This window comes from Patella vulgata, chromosome 7, assembly GCF_932274485.2.
Source record: "Patella vulgata chromosome 7, xgPatVulg1.2, whole genome shotgun sequence".
NCBI lineage: Eukaryota > Metazoa > Mollusca > Gastropoda > Patellidae > Patella > Patella vulgata.
In genome coordinates this window covers 46,448,356-46,468,573 of record NC_065885.2, presented here as the reverse complement: position 1 = coordinate 46,468,573, position 20,218 = coordinate 46,448,356, and the positions used below count along the sequence as shown (strand labels likewise).

General features: G+C 36.0%; 1 protein-coding gene across 1 annotated transcript in view; it reads right to left on the bottom strand.

Moving 5' to 3' along the window:
- LOC126828357 (uncharacterized) overlaps positions 1 to 20,218 on the bottom strand; it is a 209,077-nt gene that overhangs the window by 155,006 nt on the left and 33,853 nt on the right. The window contains exon 4 of the mRNA XM_056102298.1: positions 5,265 to 5,341. Within this exon, the coding sequence (XP_055958273.1) occupies positions 5,265 to 5,341 (77 nt within the window). The remainder of the gene's footprint in view (positions 1 to 5,264; positions 5,342 to 20,218) is intronic.

The window sequence follows — 20,218 nt, the reverse complement described above, 5'->3', positions numbered from 1 at the left end:
CATATAGAAATTCTCATCCACAGTGACACTTTCCTGTGATCTCGATTGCTGTACAAAAATTGCTTAACATATGATGTAGTGCTTACTATGAAGCTATGTGCTATGAGTCATGTACGCCATACGCTGAAGTTAGCTATGCCTTTGCACGAGTGATTTAACTATCAATGTAATTTTAAAATACTTTCATTCTATCGTATTAGGAAAACACATTATTTTGTAGGAATATTACTGACATACATCTGGATACCATAACCATACGGGAATTAAAAATGAAAAATAGTGAGGTGTTCCTATTCTTATTACGCACGGATTTGAATATTTTGTTGACATTTTATAAAGAAACCAGCAGCTGCCAGGCAGGATACGCCCAATTTTTTCAAGAGATGGATAGAGAACAAGCTAAAAAAAAAATAGTGATTTTTCGTACAATCAGGGGCCATAATTCAGGAAGTTACAGTCTGATATGCGCGAATATCGACAGGAACCAAGATCTTTGGGTTATAAACTTTCATTTCAAGTTTCATCAAAATAGGATTAAAATTGTGACCTCTATAGGGTCCACAACCTTGATATACTATATTTTTACGCTATTTGAGAACGAAGGGCCGCCATTTTGTCTGTCAGTTTTGGGCCGATTTTCACGAAATTCAAACACAGCCGTCCTTAGGGTGTAACGGTGATATATTAATACGATTTTTTAAATCGGATAAAAATTATGACCTCTATAGGGTATACAAGCTAAAAACGCGATTTTTCATACAATCAGGGGCCATAATTCAGGAAATTACGGTCCGATATGCGTAAAAATTATGACCTTAATAGTGTCCACAAGCTAAAAACGCAATTTTTCGTACAATCAGGGGCCATAATTCAGGAAGTCACGGTCCGATATGCGCGAATATCAGATGGAACCGAGATCTTTGGGTTATCAACTTACATTTCAAGTTTCAACAAAATCGGATAAAAATTGTGACCTCTATAGGGTCCACAAGCTAAAAACGTGATTTTTCGTACACACAGGGGCCATAATCCATGAAGTTTCGATCCGATACATGCCAATATCGAAAGCAGCCGAGATCTTTTGGAGATAAACCTATATTTCAAGTTTCGTCAAAATCGGATAAGAATTGTGACCTGTAGAGTGTCCACAAACAAATTGTAGACGGACAGACAGAGGGACGTCCGGACAGACAGGGGCGACGACAATATACATCCACATGAAATTTTGAAGGAATATTACGGTTGTGAATTTAATGCTGAAGCAGGATCGGTAAGCTTTCATTCAATGTATTACGAAAATGCTTAATTTTGTAGGAATGTTACTGACATAAATTTGAATGCTGTACGGGAATTAAATATGAAAAATAGCGAGGTTCACCTATTTTTATTACGTAGGGGATTTGAATATTTTGTTGACATGTGATTTTTAATTGTGGTATGAATTGAATACCGTACGGGAATTAAATATCAATTTTTATTACGTAGGGGATTTGAATATTTTGTCACATGTGATTTTTAATTGTGGTATAAATTCTTCTGCTTAAATAACAATAAGAGTTGTGCCCCTTTATTTTTGGTAAAATGTCCACAAATTTCAAACAACACCATTGGTGAAACCCTAATAAATACCTCTTGTACAATAAGTAAAAATTCTACATACCACTAAAAATTCTAGCTACTACCACACCAAAACAAATACACCCAGGGCTCAAGCGAGGGGGCGAATTCAAGCAAAAACTTGCGCTCGGAACGCCTTGGAGCTTGACCACGCGACTTCTCGATCACCTTGTGTCGCTGTATCATGTCTTGGTGGCAACTTGAGAGTTTTTAAAGTTACCGGTATGTGAATTGTAATCTCAACAAGCCTTCGGCCGGCTTGAGTTGCTAGCGTCATACCAAATGTGACGTAATACAATACTAATAGTTGCGGAAGTTTTATGATTTTAATAATAAATTATTCCCTTCTTTGCATTTATATAAATGTTTGTATGAATTATCATGTATGAAATGATTAACGTGACCATCCAAGCGTATTGTCTATTTTTATCACAATATAGAGTCAGCGTGTATCCGGCCAATTGAAACCTTTGTTTCAAAAATAATCTGTTTTTAGTAACAAAAGGTCTCTCAATATTAAAACATATAATGCTGACATTATCTCAATGTTAAATGAAAATCCTGTTTTACTCCAAAAAATATGGCATATCTGTGGCGGCTATTGTCATTTTAAATGCTAGCATATAAAAGAATAATGAAACGAGTGGCTCTGACGTTTATATCTCTAGATATTTCTTAGTTCTATATTCATTGTGTCGTATAAAAATTATAAATAATGAAATTGAGTAAAAATCTGACTGCGGTGGTATATAAAATGTGATATTTGATGGAACCGTTATTAAATCATTTTGATATCTAAATCATGTCTGCTACAAACTGGCTAAGTCAAAATTCTCCTAAACCGAGTACTAAATGAAAGGATCGCAATGATTTGACCGACATTACTCCTGCCAAACGAAAGTACGGCAAGGCATTTACCCAGGATTCTTTTGATTGGTATGTGGTCGACGAAAACGGAAAATGGCATTATAAGATATGTAGAGCAGCTAAAGTTGATTCTAATTATGCCGTAAGCCATGATCGTCCTGCTAAAACAACCAATCATACTCGTCACAAAGTTTGTAAGTGTAGTTTAATTTTTTATATTTTTGTATTATCATAACTTTCTTGACCTATTTTTTTATGACCTAAATATAGTGATCTCTAACTATATGAAATGAAATGTACGATCTCATTGGTCAATAATACATTGATGTTTAAACAGATCAGTTGATTGGCTGAATAACCTATATATTTTAAAGAGAGGTAACTCCATTTTTAATCAGACCACACTTTTTTTTTCTTTTTTACATTTTCGTTTACATAAAGAATTAATTTCAGTTTTTACTATAATTGATAATTTTGTTATTTCAGCACAAAAACACCTTAATTCTGTGACAAAAAGCCAACTTAAAGAACAGAAACCACTTCAAAAGTTAATAGCAACAAAATTGGATAGAGATGAAGAATATATTTTGGGATATCTCAAGCTGGCATACTTTTTGGGGAAGATAGAACATCCTAAGAACGATTTTCACAAATTTGTATCAATGGCAAAATGTTTAGGATTAAACATCAACAACAACAACATGCAGTAGCACTTTATATACCAGTAATCAGGCCATTACTGAGTTTCAAGCTTCATTGTCACAAGTTGTGCTGAATGAATGCTTACTTAAGGTATCAGATTCTGTGTATTACTCACTGTTACTTGATGAAAGTACAGACAGAGCTAATATACTATAGTATATACATACAGTATTTGGATAATAAGAAAGTGTCAATTAATTTATTGAACAACTTGGAAATAACTGGGTCCTCAGCTAATGCAGAAACCATTGTTGGAAAAGTTTTATTTTAGAGGAACTGAAACTAAAAAATCTTAACATCAAGAATTCAGTTGGTGGAACTGATGGTGCCAGTGTGATGACTGGTAGAAAGAATGGTGTGATAGTAAAGCTCGGAGAGCATTCTCCTGCTTTGATTGGCCTGCACTGTTCTGCACATAGGCTGTCTTTAGCTGCATCACAAGCTGCTAATTCTGTGGAGCAAGTTAAAGCTTATTCAAAAACTTGGAATAGTGTTTTTTATTATTTCAGTAATTCTGCATTACGGTCCAACAGACTTAGATATATACAGAATGTTTTAAATTTGCCTGAGATAAAATTAGCAGAAATGCACTCTGTTAGGTGGTTAAGTTTAGACAGGGCAGTGACTGTTATTTACAGAACATATCCTGCTCTTGTAATGGCTCTGTCAATTGAGGCAGAATCAAACCCCATTGCCCAAGGCCTTTATAAAGAAGTGAACCAGTACAGGTTCATCGCCATAACGCATTTGCTAATGGATATATTGCCCTTTATAAGTAAGCTATCCAAAATATTTCAAGCTGCATCTGTAAACCTTGCAAAGATTGACCCCATGGTAAAGTGTACCTCAGACTCTTTGCTGGACTGCGATGGGTTTTTTTTTTGAGTAAGTTATCAGATTTTATTGTAAATACTGATGAGAAATGCATCTACAAAAGACTAGTATCAGAAGGTTTAATTTCTGAAATAAAGAAAAAGGTTGATGAAAATGTAGAAGGTTTTTCAGGTTTTGATGATAATCATGTTAAGGATAAAATTATTGATGACTGTAATGAAGTTGAATTAAGATATTATGTCAATCAAAAAAATAGTGTAGATAAAATTTCAAATGATTATGTAAAGGCAATAGTAAATTACCTCAAAGATAGATTTGTGCATTCAGACATAGTAAATTCTATTAATGTTTTATTACCAAATAAAATAAGGATAATTTAAATAGCTTTGGTGAAGCAGAAATTGCTCTATTAATTGATAATTATGCATTAAATTTTGATAAAGAAAAAGATGGCTGTAAAGCAGAATACAGAATGTACAAGAGATTAGTTGTAGGCAGTTATGCAACGTCTTCATTTATAGACATTGTCAATACAATGAATTCTAATTACAGAGACTGTATGCCCAATTTAATTATAATATTAAAATGTGCACTTATCCTTCCCATAACTCCAGCCCATGTAGAAAGGGGATTTTCAACCCAAAACAGAATCAAGTCCAACTTCAGAACGTCCATCAATAATAAAAGTTTAATTGATTTAATGCGGATTTATGAAGATGGGCCAGAAATGTCTGAATTTGATTTTAAAGCGGCTTTAAAGATTTGGAAGTCTGAAAAGAATTTGGAAGTCTGAAAAGAATTGAAAATTATTTTCACAATAGTAAGACTAGAGCACATCATATATTATATTGTTATTGTTATTTTTTATATTGTAAAATAGATGAAAGAATAAACTGAAAATAAATGGTAATAATTAAATGTTTGTTTATTTATTTATGAGCATGCAATATCTCGTGTTGGCAATTTTCTAGAAGTCCCCCTAAATTTTCAGAAGTCCCCCTGATATTCAAAAAGGGGGACTTCAAGTCTCCCTAAATTTTTAGTCCAGCTTGAGCCCTGTACACCTACTTGAAGATCCACCCATGAACAAGAGCAAATCTTAAATTTAAAATCTGCAAAAGCCTGTTCCTGCATTAAATAACCCTTTTCAAATAGGTTACTTTCGTCACATATTGGGTTATGACCACAAATGTCCCCAGTTTTATTATGATATAAAGTATTGTACTAAAAAATTATCACTCGACCTGTCCCTCAATAACTGTTACTTCATGTTCAGAAAATCCAGTCTTTGCAACATGTATCACTGCTTCTGTACCATCTGCTTCAATGAAAAACAAAATCAGTTATTGTGACAAAAAAATAAAATTTAATTTGGGCTGTGGTCATAATTAGACATATGAATGACACAGTTATTTGACAAAAGCAATATATGCTTATGTACTATTGTGCATTGTAGTTTTAAATATATGTTGCCAGGCAAAGAAACATATATATGCCACCAGTAGCCAAGTTATCCTAACAGCTAATTGTTGTCTATCTGCATTTTTGAAATATGGCCTTCTGTTCATCAGACACAGTTGTACTGTTTTTTTTAGATCCACTGTTCAAAATACATTAACAACCGTATATATATATATATATATATATATATATATATATATATATATATATATATGTTACAGTCAATGTGTAAAATCAGTCAATCTGTAGATTGGCTGGAATTTTTAGTCATTCTGTAGATTGACTGATTCACTCAGTCATTCTGTAGATTGACTAAAAAAATCAGTCAATGTACAGATTGATTGTAAATTTAAGCGGATTTCTAGACAGATTGACTAAAATGAATTATTCTCACTAATGGAATCACATAAGGCTATCAGATTATTTAAAGTCTATCAGATTATCATATGATCTGTTTTGATAATAGATTGGAAGCCAAAGTTTTAACTCTTTCTTAATCCTTAATTTCTTAAGATATCAGGTATGGTTAATTATTTGATTGTTTGAATAACAAATTGGAAGCCACAGTTAGAGTCCTCCTTAATCCCATAATTAACAACAGATAGGAAGCCAGTTCAAGTAACAATTCATATATGTATAAAAGAAAGTGAACAATAACAGACTGTATCATTGCTCTTTCAACTTTTGCAATGGAGAAGTCAATGGAAGATTCCTTTAGAGAGGAAATTTTGATGAAGAGAGAAGCCGACAAGCATGACAAGTCCTTATTGTTGACGAAAACAGAGTATTGCTCTCTACTTGAAGAGCTGAAAGAAGCTGGTTCTGCCAAAAGTAAAACACCTCGTCAGTATTACATCCTTGGTCGCTATGAGATATTGCAGTGTGGTGACGTGGAAAAGTTAATCAGGAAACGCAATACCAATGATGATGAGCCCATTTACTTTACACATATCGATGATATGTTTGACATTGTTAAGAGAGGTCATATTTCAACTGGTCATGGTCGCCGAGATAAAATGAAGCAATTTTTGAAGAAATATGCCAATGTGACCCGCGATGCAGTAGAATTGTACAAGTCACTTTGCGTAGAATGCCAGAAGAAACGTAAACGCATCACAACCAAAGGAGTAGTGGTTAAGCCCATTCTATCAAAGGGCTTTGGATCACGAGGCCAAGTAGACCTAATTGACATGCAGTCAATGGCAAGTGGCTCATCCCAATGGATAATGGTCTACCAAGATCATCTCACTAAATACTGTGTACTACGTCCATTAACATCCAAACGTGCTGCAGAAGTTGCCTTTTAGTTGATGGACATTTTCCTATTACTCGGAGCACCTCAGATTTTGCAAAGCGATAATGGATCTGAGTTCACGGCATCCGTTATCACAGAGCTGAAACTTCTATGGCCTGATCTTCTCATGGTGCATGGTAAGCCAAGACATCCCCAGAGTCAAGGTTCAGTAGAACGTTTGAACTGTGACGTGAAGGACATGCTCACTGCATGGCTAGGGGACAACGACTCAACAGACTGGCCTATGGGACTTCGCTTTGTGCAATTCCAAAAGAACAGCAGCTACCACTCTGGAATAAAGCAATCACCATACAAATCTCTGTTTGGAAGTGAAGCCAAAGTTGGATTGCGCTCGAACACCCTTCCAACAGAAATACTTGAAAGAATGGTCTCTGAAGAAGACCTTCTTGCAGCATACTCAGGCCCATCATCAGAGAGAGAAGCTACTAGCCATGTAGAACATCAAGATGTGAGTGAAGCTACTGGTACCATGCAACCTGATACAGCAGACCCTGAAGATTCAGAGCCAAGAGTGAATCAACAGAACATCGAGGTCCAGAGGAAAAGAGCAGTGGATGGTCAGCTTTCACAAGCTGAACGCATGGTCAAACGTAGTCGATTAGAGCATGTCGCTGGTAATCCGGGTGACAATGTGACCATCCCTATTCCATTAGTTGATCGTGGTAAGGGTGACCCTCGCAACATAATGGGTGTCATTGTAGACAGGAACGAGAATGACCTGTATCGTGTTGCTGTCAAGGCTGGGATTCTTAAGGGACACTATAGCAGAACTCAGTTCGACCTGTGCACCAATAAGCTGTTTAACATTGAGGACATGTCCAGGGATGTTGAAGTTGGTCTACATCAGGCAGTACAGAGTGAATCTCGATGCGGTGGCCAGGGATATGCTAAATGCAACTGTGCAGCGAGTGGCAAGCAATGTCAGACCAACAGATGTAAATGTTTCAAGTCAGGCGTTAAATGCAACAGCAGGTGTCACTCCAGCACCACATGTCCAAACAAGAACTGAAGTCCTCCATGATATGTCAAGCATCCCATTCACAACTGTAACTGAAATCATACCTGATATGTGAATAAAACTATCTACATAACTGTTTGTTTTGTTTTAATGTTTTTGACTCATTAGTGAGAATAATTCATTTTAGTCAATCTGTCTAGAAATCCGCCTAAATTTCCAGTCAATCTGTACAGTCAAACTATGATTTTATTTCTGATATATATATATATATATATATATATATATGTTACAGTCAATGTGTAAAATCAGTCAATCTGTACATTGACTGATTTTTTTAGTCAATCTACAGAATGACTGAGTGAATCAGTCAATCTACAGAATGACTAAAAATTCCAGTCAATCTACAGATTGACTGATTTTACACATTGACTGTAACATATATATATATATATCAGAAATAAAATCATAGTTTTCATCAAGTGGAATTCTGAGAAAATAAAATATGTGTTGATTGGCTTAAAATAGAGAGAAATGGGGTTTAACATACAAGACACAAACTGGGTCATATTTTATTTCACTAACGTGCATGCAGGTACGGGACTTTAGCTTTAGGAGGAAACAGGAGGATTGGGAAAACCCCACGAGGTTGGACAAGCAACACTACTCCTTGTCACGTACAAGCGGGGAATAGAAACCACACCACTTGGCTCACTGACAGACACGATGATCTAACGCCCACATGTTAAACCACTTGGCCACCCAACAATCATGGCTTAACAAAAGTTGATTGGCGCTATTGCACTTTCGCACTTCTACCAGTTCCCGTGGTCGTAGAGACTTGAAATTTGCAGGGGATGTTCAGGGGAACTAGTCATGAACTCACATTGTATTTTACTGACTTTTATCTTCAGCAAGATACAAATTTATCCGTTCGACTCCATTTTCTTTGTTGACTATTTAGACTCGAATAACAAGACACTAAGACAGATTCCGACACATTGCGCTTCCTGCCTAACGCTGCAGTTCGTAATAATAATAATTTTCATATATTTTAACTTTTGCGCCAAGCCACCATTTTTTATAAACGACTAGATTTGGCGATAACTAGTTGGATTGGCCTTAACGTGTGAATATCGCTGTGACCTTGACTTCAAATTTCCCATCGAGATCGGGACCTTTGCACTTATATGTGCTACGTCCCTATTTCTTGCTGTATATTCGATGTTAATGTCCGGGGTCAAAACAGAGAATATGCCCTTGATAAACGATGATAGGGTCAAAGTAGTGGGTCAAGGTCATGTTACAGAGAATTGAACTCAAACTTTTCAAAGGCAGTTTTGAGACATTTGACCTCGAGTTACGACCTTCATCCCCGTAACCATTTCAAAAGACCATCATCTTGGCTTGGACCATCGACATTTACCTTGGACCTGTCACGCACTACTTGGTCAGAAAACGGTCAAACGCAGAGGGTCCGTGTTCGACAGGGAAGCTATGGGCGTGGTCAATATGAAAGGTCGGGGTGACCTCCAGTAAACAACGCTAACCAACTGTGACCTCTAATTTGACTTCAAACCTCCCATCGATCTTGGGGATTTTGCGTTTATCCTTGCCATGGCACTATATCTTGCTGTATTATCAAGGTCAATGTTCATGTGAAAGCAGAGACGACGCCCTTCAGAAAAGATAACTGGGTCAAAGTCGTGGGCCAAGGTCATGTTACAGAAAACTGAACTCAAACTTTTCAAAGGTAGTTTTGGGCCATTTGACCTTCACTTACGACCTTCACCCCGTATCCATTTTAAAAGGCCATCATCTTGGCTTGGACCATCGACGTTTACCTTTGTCCGGTCACACACTGCTTGGTCAGAAAACAGTCAAAAACAGAAGGCCTGTGTTCGAAAGGAAGACAATGGGCATGGTCATTATGAAAGGTCGTGGTGACATACGGTCATCAACGCTAACCAACCGTGACCCCAGGAATTTGACCTTGACTCCAAACTTCCCATCGATATATCGGGGCCTTTGCGTTTATCTGCGCCATGGCCATATTTCTTGCTGTATTATCAAGGTTTATGTTGGAGGTGAAAGCAGAGACGACGCCCCTCAGAAAAAGTCGTGGGTCAAGGTCACATTACGGAAAACTGAACTCGAACTATTCAAAGGCAGTTTATGGACATTTGACCTTTACTTACGACCTTCACTCTGTAACCGTTTTAAAAGGCCATAATCTTGGCTTGGACGTGGTAGGTTTTCTCTGAAGATTTTCTTATGGTCAAATCGGTTGCTATCAGGAGAGGGTGTCGAGTTTCTATTGTTTGTTTATTTCGATAAAAATTAGAAATACAAATTGACGATCTTTATTATTATTCAGTATATTCCCGTCCACAATCCGAAAATTTAATACAAAATAATTGACCCTGGTGCAATTTGCATGAATGTTTAAACCCAAATACATGTAGTATTTATTACCACTTTCTTTTCTTTGTATGGAATTGGGTGATAAATATATATTCATGTTCAAGAAATGGGTGTTTTCAGATTTAGATCCCATGGTTTGCTTGACAAAGGATTTGTGCTTGAGTAATAAATCACATAGCATATATTGTAAAAATGTTAATAAGAAGTACAAAATTAAAATAACAATGATACAGAGAAATCCCAATCATATAAAGGCCAATATTCAAAACATAATTAAAACTTGTAACGACTAATCACTAAAAAAAAAAGACAACGGCAACAAATCACGAACGATAGAAATATCAATTTCAAGCCAAACAACATAGATCAGTTGATCGTGTACGGTGTAACTACTAATCACTAAAACAACAGCTAATCACGGTAACAGTTTGTTTATTAATGACAAATCTCTATTGGTTAGGGTTTTGTCATTTGGTATACGTAATACTTTTTCCTGAACTAATCACACAGCCGGAAGTAGGTATAGCTTCGTTGTTAATGCAAACAACAGTTTCGGACATGCACAAGGGCCCAGGGCAAACACACCGGGAGTCAATTCAAACTGTCACATCGGTAAAGGTCAATTATGGCCATTTGAAATGGTTACGGAGTGAAGGTCGTAAGCCAAGGTCAGATGTTCAAAAACTGACTTTGAAAAGTTTGAGTTGCCTGCTTTAAACCCCGGACATTAACCTCATACATACAGCAAGAAATACGGGCTTAGCACATATAAGCGCAAAGGTCCCGATCTCGATGGGAAATTTGAAGTCAGGGTCAGCGTCAAGGTCACATCAATATTCACACCTAAAGGCCAATCCAACTAGTCATCGCCATTTTCCAGTCTAAATGTGACCCCCCCCATAGCATACTGAGTCACAATGAGGAATTTTGAAAACTGAGTTATTGTTATTTGCACATTCTCCAACTCATTACCTTCAATTTGGTGTATAGTTGGTTTGAATTGGGCAAAAATTGACTGAGCTGTGTCCATTAGAAGGTACCCAACTCACAAAAGTAAGTTTTGAGAAAAAGCAAGTCAAAGATTTGGCATGTTCCAAAACAAAATCCCAGGCCATTTATCTGCTGTTTTGTCGTTGAATATATCTATCCATGGATTTTCAGGGGTGCTGAAGACGAAAATTGTAGTCAAAATTTGATCCGACTATTTCCGCAATTTATTTGCTATTTCGTCGTTTAATATGTATTTTATTTAGGATTTCAAGGGTGCTGATGACGAAAATCGTAATAAATACACTCCTTTCGTAACGAAACATACACAACACATACAGCATAATATTCACATGATAGTGTTATACTGAAGAACAATCTATACATTAGTAGTCTGTTGTGTATATTGTTGTGTATATCTCATCAATTAATTAGCACTCGAGAATCGTCGCATTTCGGCTCGTTGGTCGTTCTCATTTTTTTCGACCCATGGTGATTAGAGAATTCTAAACAATAATATTCCAGATGCATTCCTTACTTTGCATGCCGTATGAAGAAGCGACAGTAAACGGAATTCAGCTATCAATAAAATTCTCTTCGAAAAGAAAATTATTGGCCATTTTGTTTATTTCCATTTAAGGCCTATAGATTATTTTTTTAAAGATGATATGAGATATCAAATAATCACCACTTGGATTAATTATTCGGAGTAAATAATGAGTTGTCGACGGTTTTATCATTGACCCGTGACAGTTGATTAGTAATAGTATTACTCAATGACACACACCCGCTTGTCGATTAATTTACATCATCAGCCACGTTCTTTCGATTAACACTCAACGGCAATCTATATACGATCAGAATTAATTTTTTTTTCTGCCACTTATCAGAGTGAATCACATGAAGTTACCCCAAAACCAAATATATATCGATAATGTCTTGCACGCGGTGTCTGGGCCAATCAGCAAACGAGTTGTGTAGACATCATGGCAACAGGCGGAGTTTATTTATATTTTTGGGGGGTTTTAAAACTCGATTGTATCCGTTCAAAATCAATTCATCGACAATATTTTGATCATATTTGTAAACTAGAGATGCTCCACTTTACAACGATGCCAATTATTATGCAAGAGGAATGACCGGTTGTCCCACTACGAACGAAGAAAAATAACTAATTTCGCCGAGAATTTTAAGAAATAGGACAGATTTAAGAATACGGTACTCTTACAAAACGTTCAAATACAGGTGTTTTAAAATGTTTTATTGCTATTTTGATCTTTTGTTTCGATAGATAGTATATCTATAGACTCATTTTTGTGAAAATCTCAATTTCGACCAAAATCAATATTTTCACTTTTTTTGTCTTTATCTCATTATTCGCGCGCATTCCGACTCATTTAGCTGCGGCCGGTCACAAATAGTCAACAAAGAAAATGGCGTCGAACGGATAAACTCGTATCTCGTCTGAAGATAAAAAGTCGGTAAAATAAAAAGTTATTGATCGATTCAATTGAAATTTGGTGCGAGATCAAGGCTAGTCCCCCTGAACATCCCCTGCAAATTTCGAATTTCTACGACTACAGGAACTGGTAGAGGTGCGAAAGTGCAATAGCGCCAGTTGATTTTCGTTGATGACAGTCAAATTGCTGCATTTTAAACAGATTTTTTAAATTGGTTTGTAGCAGAGCCTTGTATATAGAGAGTCTGACCAATCGACGTCGTGGGCGCCATTTTGTTATCCATCAGCGTTGCAGATAGAGCCACAGTACAATGTGTGACCGATTTATGTTTTAGATCTGAACAAATGTATTTTTATGTTCTCTCAAGTGTATGGGTAGACAATAATTTCAATAAATCAATTAATCACAATATGAAAATTTTATTGACAATATTTATTTTTTATCATTAAAAATACCACAATAATCCAATATATCATTTGACTAAAGGTTAAATCGAAAGCATCGAATAATGATTACCCTTGAAATTAGAAACTAATTTTCTATTTAATTTTTATCGTATGTTATTATCCCGCACCGAACGAAGTAAAGGAAAAATATTGAAAAAGGCTCTGTCCATCCCAATTTCGTTTCCGGAGCATATCACAAGATATCTTTATTATGAAAATTTGTTATTTGTAAACACATAAATATAAAGAATGTGGGGACCCTTGCTTTGGGACTAAATCTTATGAAATTGTATAGCCATCCGTTGCAGAAGTTCTTAAGTGTGAATCCATTTCGATTTAAAATGGTTCAAATATTATCCAACGTGACATATCATTTATGTCTCAGTCGGGATCAGTCATGGAGAGCCCAATTATTTGTATCGTAACATTTCTACTTGAATATCAGCCTTCTAAATGATTTGATTGGCTTTTGTGAAGGGTGCAAGGCATGGGCTCTTTCTGGATAGGATAATAGATGCCATTTCTCTTGGGAGGGCTTACTAAATTGAACAATGGTGGGGGTCATAAACCGTTATATAAACGATCAAATTTTGTTCTGGTGAGGTAAAAATAATTTTCACTCGGTTTTGAGCGTCCATATTTTTATAAGGCGTATAAGGACCAGAATATTTTTTCAGTCTATACGATCTACATGGAATCAAAATCGTCTAAGTTTGCTATTCAAATTCCAGAGAATTTTGACTCTGGTATAATGGTATAAATTTGTTGTTCAATTTATGGAGTATTTTGTACTCCGGTATAATGGCTGAAGGCAGAACAAAACGCTTGCTTTCTGATCGGCAGATATACTCCAGTAATGTTCCGGACGCAAAACCTATCCGAGTCGTTTCGATAAAGGGTCAACTTATCCCTAGGTAGTGTTTGACTCTGGGTTTGGTTTCTCATTTGAGATGACCATAGTTATAAAATTCTTAGCTGGTAAGGTTACTAAAGGAAACACAAACATGATTAAATCCGAAAGATTTCTAATTTTCAAAAGGCACAACTACTATAATAATAGGTTGATGTGTTCACAAATAAAATTAGAAATCTATGAGTGGCGAGTAGCCGTCTCAGATTTCTCTCGTGAAGCAACTTGTTTTGTTCATTTCGAACCCATCAGGCTTAAATGAAATTGTGCAGATGTTCCCTTTATATAGTCGTCGGGGACTGAAGCACAAAAAGGATCTTAGATAAACCTGAGCAGTGCTGTATCACTGGAGCAACTGCTGCCGTTTAATGGTGAACAGAGACGGCTAAAGAATTGCCGTTATAAAATGCTTATTTGCATAGACTCTAAGGCTCCCAATCCATTTGACTGTGTTGTTTAAAATAATATAAACAAGTGGGAATTATTTGGATAACCGGACTAGTTTGTTGAATTGTGTGATATGTACTAAGTTTTTCTAGTATAGATAGCATAATTTGGAACTCGTCAAGACATGCATGCTTAGTCTACAATCAAACTTAGTATTCAACTGCTATTTGGCAATTTTGCTGTTGGGTTCTGTTATCATGGCGTGATAAAAATACCTAGTTGTCTTCACTAAGTTTTGGAATTGCCATATATATCACGTATGTTGGTGCGGTCCCTAATTTGAGGAACCGATCAACTCTATCGTTATAGATTCCCCGTTACTAATTGTGGGAGAAGGAATAGGATATGACGACATGTCGCGTATTTCTTCCGCTGGTTTGCGAGAAATATCTGAAGTAATTGACAAATACTCAAGAATATCCACGAATTTTCCCCCGAATTCACAGTCGTAAAAATATTCCTAGCACCTGTTGGAAACATTCGTTGCGCATGCCGATTGAACCTGAATAACCTATAAGTTTTGTCAACCAACGGATCTCTTCGAACCGTGTGACGAAGACCTGGGGATGCTCGATTCACAGTCCGGAACGTCCTGAATTGACAGAATTGCAATTGAGTGACGCAGAATTCAGTTCTATCACAGTTCTGTCAGTCCCGACGACGGAGGTGGTGTGAGTAAAATTGTGACGTAATTAAACATGACGAACCGGTTTCGGCTGCATGGTTGGATGAGATATTTATATATCCAGTTGACGCATGCGTTGTAGCCCGAAGTACCCATTTTCACTTGATTTTCACTATTTTTGGGATTGAGAGAATTCAATTCCGGAATGTTCAATCGAGTACGCCCAATGAACACGTGATAGCAAAGACAAGAGTGCGATCAACTGAAGACGGCGAAGAAGATATATTAACGAAAGACTTGACCTATTCAATATGCCTATGCATGTTAAATGAAATAAAAATGAATGTAATAAAATTTTGAATGTACAGAAAGGTTTATCATTTTTAAAGGGAATAACATTCTGCTGATTCGAAGTTCTATGTTCGAAGCTACATTATAATAACACTTCCGGTTTTCGAAGTTACAATATTTCCGGTTTTGAAAAAACTGGGCATTCCGACACTCTGCGTAATCCGACATATTGTAACGATCCCTACGATGTCGGATGTGATACAGTGCACTGTATATGGTATATCAAGGTTCTGGACCCTCTAGAGAGAGGACACAAGTTTGATCCGATTTTGATGAAACTTGAAATTCATGTTTATAACCCAAAGATCTTGGTTCCTTTCAATGTTATGATACAAATAATTGATGTGTGAATAAAAATTGTGACCTCTATAGGGTCCATAGCTTTAAGTTAGGCCATACGCATGTGAAAACCACATTCAAATTTGATGATTTTCATCAATGATGTCACATCCTGATAACATTTTTAAGTTTTATTTATTCATTATTTATTTTCTGTAAGTACCTTTCACACAGTATAGAGTATAATTCTGTAGAATATGTCCTTTTTCCCAAAAAGAGATGGATAGAGAACAAGCTAAAAACAAAAGCGATTTTTTGTAAAATCAGGGGCCATAATCCAGAAAGTTATGGTCTGAAATACAATATTGAGATCTTTAGGACATAAAGATGTTTTAAGTTTCATAAAAATCACTTAAAAATTGTGACCTCAAGAGGGTACACAACCTTTGTACTACATACTTTTACACAATTTGCGTACAAAGAGCAGCTATTTTGTCAGGCAGTTTTATTTCGATTTTTCCGAATTCGAATTCAACCTTCATTATGGTGGAATGGTGAGGTATTTAAACGTTTTTTTAAAATCGAAAGAAAAATTGTGATCTTTAGAGAATCCACAAGCAAGAGATGGATAGAGAACAGGCTAAAAACATACAGGATTTTTTGTACAATCAGGGGCAATAATCCAGAAAGTTATGGTCTGAAATGCGCAAATATCAAAAGGCACTGAGATCTTTGAGATATAAAGATATGTTTTAAGTTTCATCAGAATCAGATAAAAATTTTGAACTCTAGAGAGTTGACAACCTTCGTATTGCATTCTTTTACACAATTTGTGTACAAAGAGTGGCCAATTTGTTGGGGCATTTCGATTTTCCCGAAATTCGAATTCAACCTTCATTATGGTGGAATGGTGAAATATAAATGGTTTTTAAAATCGGAAAAAAAAAATGTGACCTCTTGATAATCCGCAAGCTAAAAATGCCATTTTTCGAACAATCAGGGGCCATAATCCAGGAAGTTAAGTTTGGGTAGTGTGTAATGGTGATATATTCACACATTTTATTTAAATCAGATAAAAATTGTGACCTCTGCTGGGACCACAAGCTAAAAACCTGATTTGTTGTTCAATCAAGGGCCACAATTCAAGAAGTTATGGTCCAATATGCGCGAATATCGAAAGGAACCAAGATCTTTGGGTTATAAACTTACATTTCAAGTTTCATCAAAATCAAAAGAAAATTGTGATCTCTAGAGGGTCCACAAAATTGATATACCATATTTTTACGCTAATTGTGTACGAGGGGCAGCCATTTTGTCCGGAAGTTTTGGTCTGATTTTCACAAAATTTGAACTCGGGCAAAATTACGGTGTAACAGTGATATATTTGAACGTGTTTTCAAATCGGATAATAATTGTAACATCTAGAGGGACCACAAGTTAAAAGCGTGATTTTTTGTACAATCAGGGGCCATAATTCAGGAAGGGTGTCACGGTGATATAATAATACATTTTTTTAAATCGGATAAAAATTATGACCTCTATAGGGTCCACAAGCTAAAAACGCGATTTTTCGTACAATCAGGGGCCATAATTCAGGAAGTTATGGTCCAATATTAGCGAATATCGAAAGGAACCGAGATCTTTGGGTTATAAACTTACATTTCAAGTTTCAACAAAATCGGATAAAAATTGTGACCTCTATAGGGTCCACAACCTTGATATACCATATTTTTACGCTATTTATTTGAGAACGAATGGCGGCCATTTTGTCTGTCAATTTTGGGCCGATTTTCACGAAATTCGAACTCAGTCGTCCTTATGGTGTAACGGTGATATACTTATACGGGTTTTTTAAATCGGATAAAAATTATGACCTCTATAGGGTCCACAATACAATCAGGGGCCATAATTCAGGAAGTTACAGTCCGATGTGCGCGAATATCGAATGGAACCGAGATCTTTGGGTTATAAACTTATATTTCAAAATTCAACAAAATCGGATGAAAATTGTGACCTTTATAGGGACCACAAGCCAAAAACGTGATTTTACGTACAAACAGGGACCATAATCCATGAAGTTTAGATCCGATACATGCAAATATCGAAAGCAGCCGAGATCTTTTGGAGATACACCTATATTTCAAGTTTCGTTAAAATCGGATAAGAATTGTGACCTGTAGAGTGTCCACAAACAAATTGTGGACGGACGGACGGATAGGGGCGACGGCATAATATGTCCACATGAAAATGTGGGCGTATAAAAATGGGTAAGGCTCTTCCCCCTGGAGGGTTGGGTAATCACCAAAAAACATTAGGGGTATTCTTAGGGTGTAAGGAATAGGTATGCAAAGTTTCAAAAGGATCTGTTAAGAATTGTGGCCTGTAGGCGACACAAAAGACACACAAACATTTGGCGTGGCTCTGTCCCAGGGGGTCTGGCATGCACCAAAAATAATAGAGGTCAGCCTTAGGGTATAAGGAATAAGTATTAAAAAAGTTTTCAATACGATCGATTAAGCATTGCGGGCTGTAAGTGACATACAGACACACACAAAAAAATGGGCATGGCTCTGCCCCTGGGGGTTGGGCATTCACCACAAACAATAGGGATGTTCCTTAGGATAGAAAGAATAAGTATAAGTGGTTTTGGGTATGCACCATCAACGATCGGGATGTTTCTAGGGAACAAAGAATAAGTATGCAAAGTTTCAAGATGATATGTTAAAGGGACAATAACACTCTTGCTGGCTTGACAGCTCCAGAAAATAAATAATAGCCTTATTCTAAGTATTAGATGTTTAAGTGTCCTACCTGTTATGTAAGTTATCCATTACATCCTATTTTAATTGTCCGGAAGGTTCGAAAATATTTTTAAATCCAAGTCACATTCGAAAAGGTTTACGTTAGGCTTTTAAAATCATTTAGTTGAATTTGTCCAATTTTTTAAATTAGGTGTGTTAAGATGAAATTTGTATCATCAATTAATTGGAATGTTGTAAAATAGTACAATTTGTTGACTAGAATAAAGATTGGGGCATAAACAAATACAAAAATGGGCGTGGCTTTGCCCCTGGGGATCGGGAATGCGCCAAAAACAATAGGGATCATCTTTAGGGTATAAGGGATAAGTATGTAAAGTTTAAAGATGATCATAAGAATTGTGGCATGTAGGCAACACACAGACACACAAAAAAAATATGGGCGTGGCTCTGCTCCTGGGGGTTGGGCATGTTCCCCAAACGATAGGGATTTTCCTTATGGTATAAAGAATAAGTATGCAAAGTTTCAACATGATATGTTAACTATTATAGTTATCGAATCTCCTATAATTTATCTTTAACATAAACTCTGATATTAACTTATACTTTTAAGATATTAACTTAAACTTTTAAGATATTAACTTAAACTTTTAAGAACTTAAATTTTTTAAGATATTAACTTAAACTTTAAAGATATTGACATAAACTTTAAAGATATTGACATAAACTTTAAAGATATTAACATAAACTCTGATATTAACTTAAAGGAGCTTAAACTTTTAAGATATTAACTTAAACTTTTAAGATATTAACTTAAACTTTTAAGATATTAACTGATATTAACTTAAACTTTTAAGATATTAACTTAAATTAACTTAAACTTTTAAGATATTAACTTAAACTTTTAAGATATTAACTTACATTTTCAAGATATTTACTTGAAACGAAAGAATTCCGTTGTCTTTCATATAAAAACGAGATATTTTTAGAATAAAATTCCCGTTTATGGAACATTTGTTTATGACACATTGATGTCAAACGACAATTCATCAATCTAAATGTTAAAAAGATTTTCATAACATGATGATTTTAACTATTATGTATGTTTATTCGATATATTACTTGTATGCAATACACTGTTTAAGTTAAGCGTGGGATCGTCCTTGAACATCAGTAGTATGCAAAGGGTATACAGTGGGATCTAGTATAACTAAGATGTGTGGATCAAAATGTTAATAACAAAACCCAGTCTTTCATATTGAGTTCTTTAATACAATTTGGAAAAGTGCAGATCACTAACTATATTCCACAAACTATATTTCCCCACTGGGGAAAATCATCGGCAATAAGGAAATCAAAAAATTTGCTCCAGATGGGTCCCGATGTTTTTGCCCAAAAAAACGGAGTAGTCCCATGAGAAATTTAACTTATTAAGCATCGGGCGTGGTCTAGTGAGTGTGCACTGATGCTTCCGCTATGGTCACAAACTTCTGGGAATGCCCCCAAGCAATTGCTGTGAATCATCAGGGATGGCTTCCAATAATCGAGAAAGCTCCGGGGTACCTTCGCCGATAATTAACATCATCGGGTGAATTTTCATGTCGGGAGATCTCGGTATCTTGCGTGGTTACATATCGGCGGCACTTATGCCTCTATCCAACTGGGTATTTTTTGCGTCGATGATATACTACCGATGGAAATTGATGATCCCCAGGAGACCCCGGGAAAGCTTTGATGTGTTCCCAATGTTTTGTTGGGAAAACTGGCCGGGGAGGCATC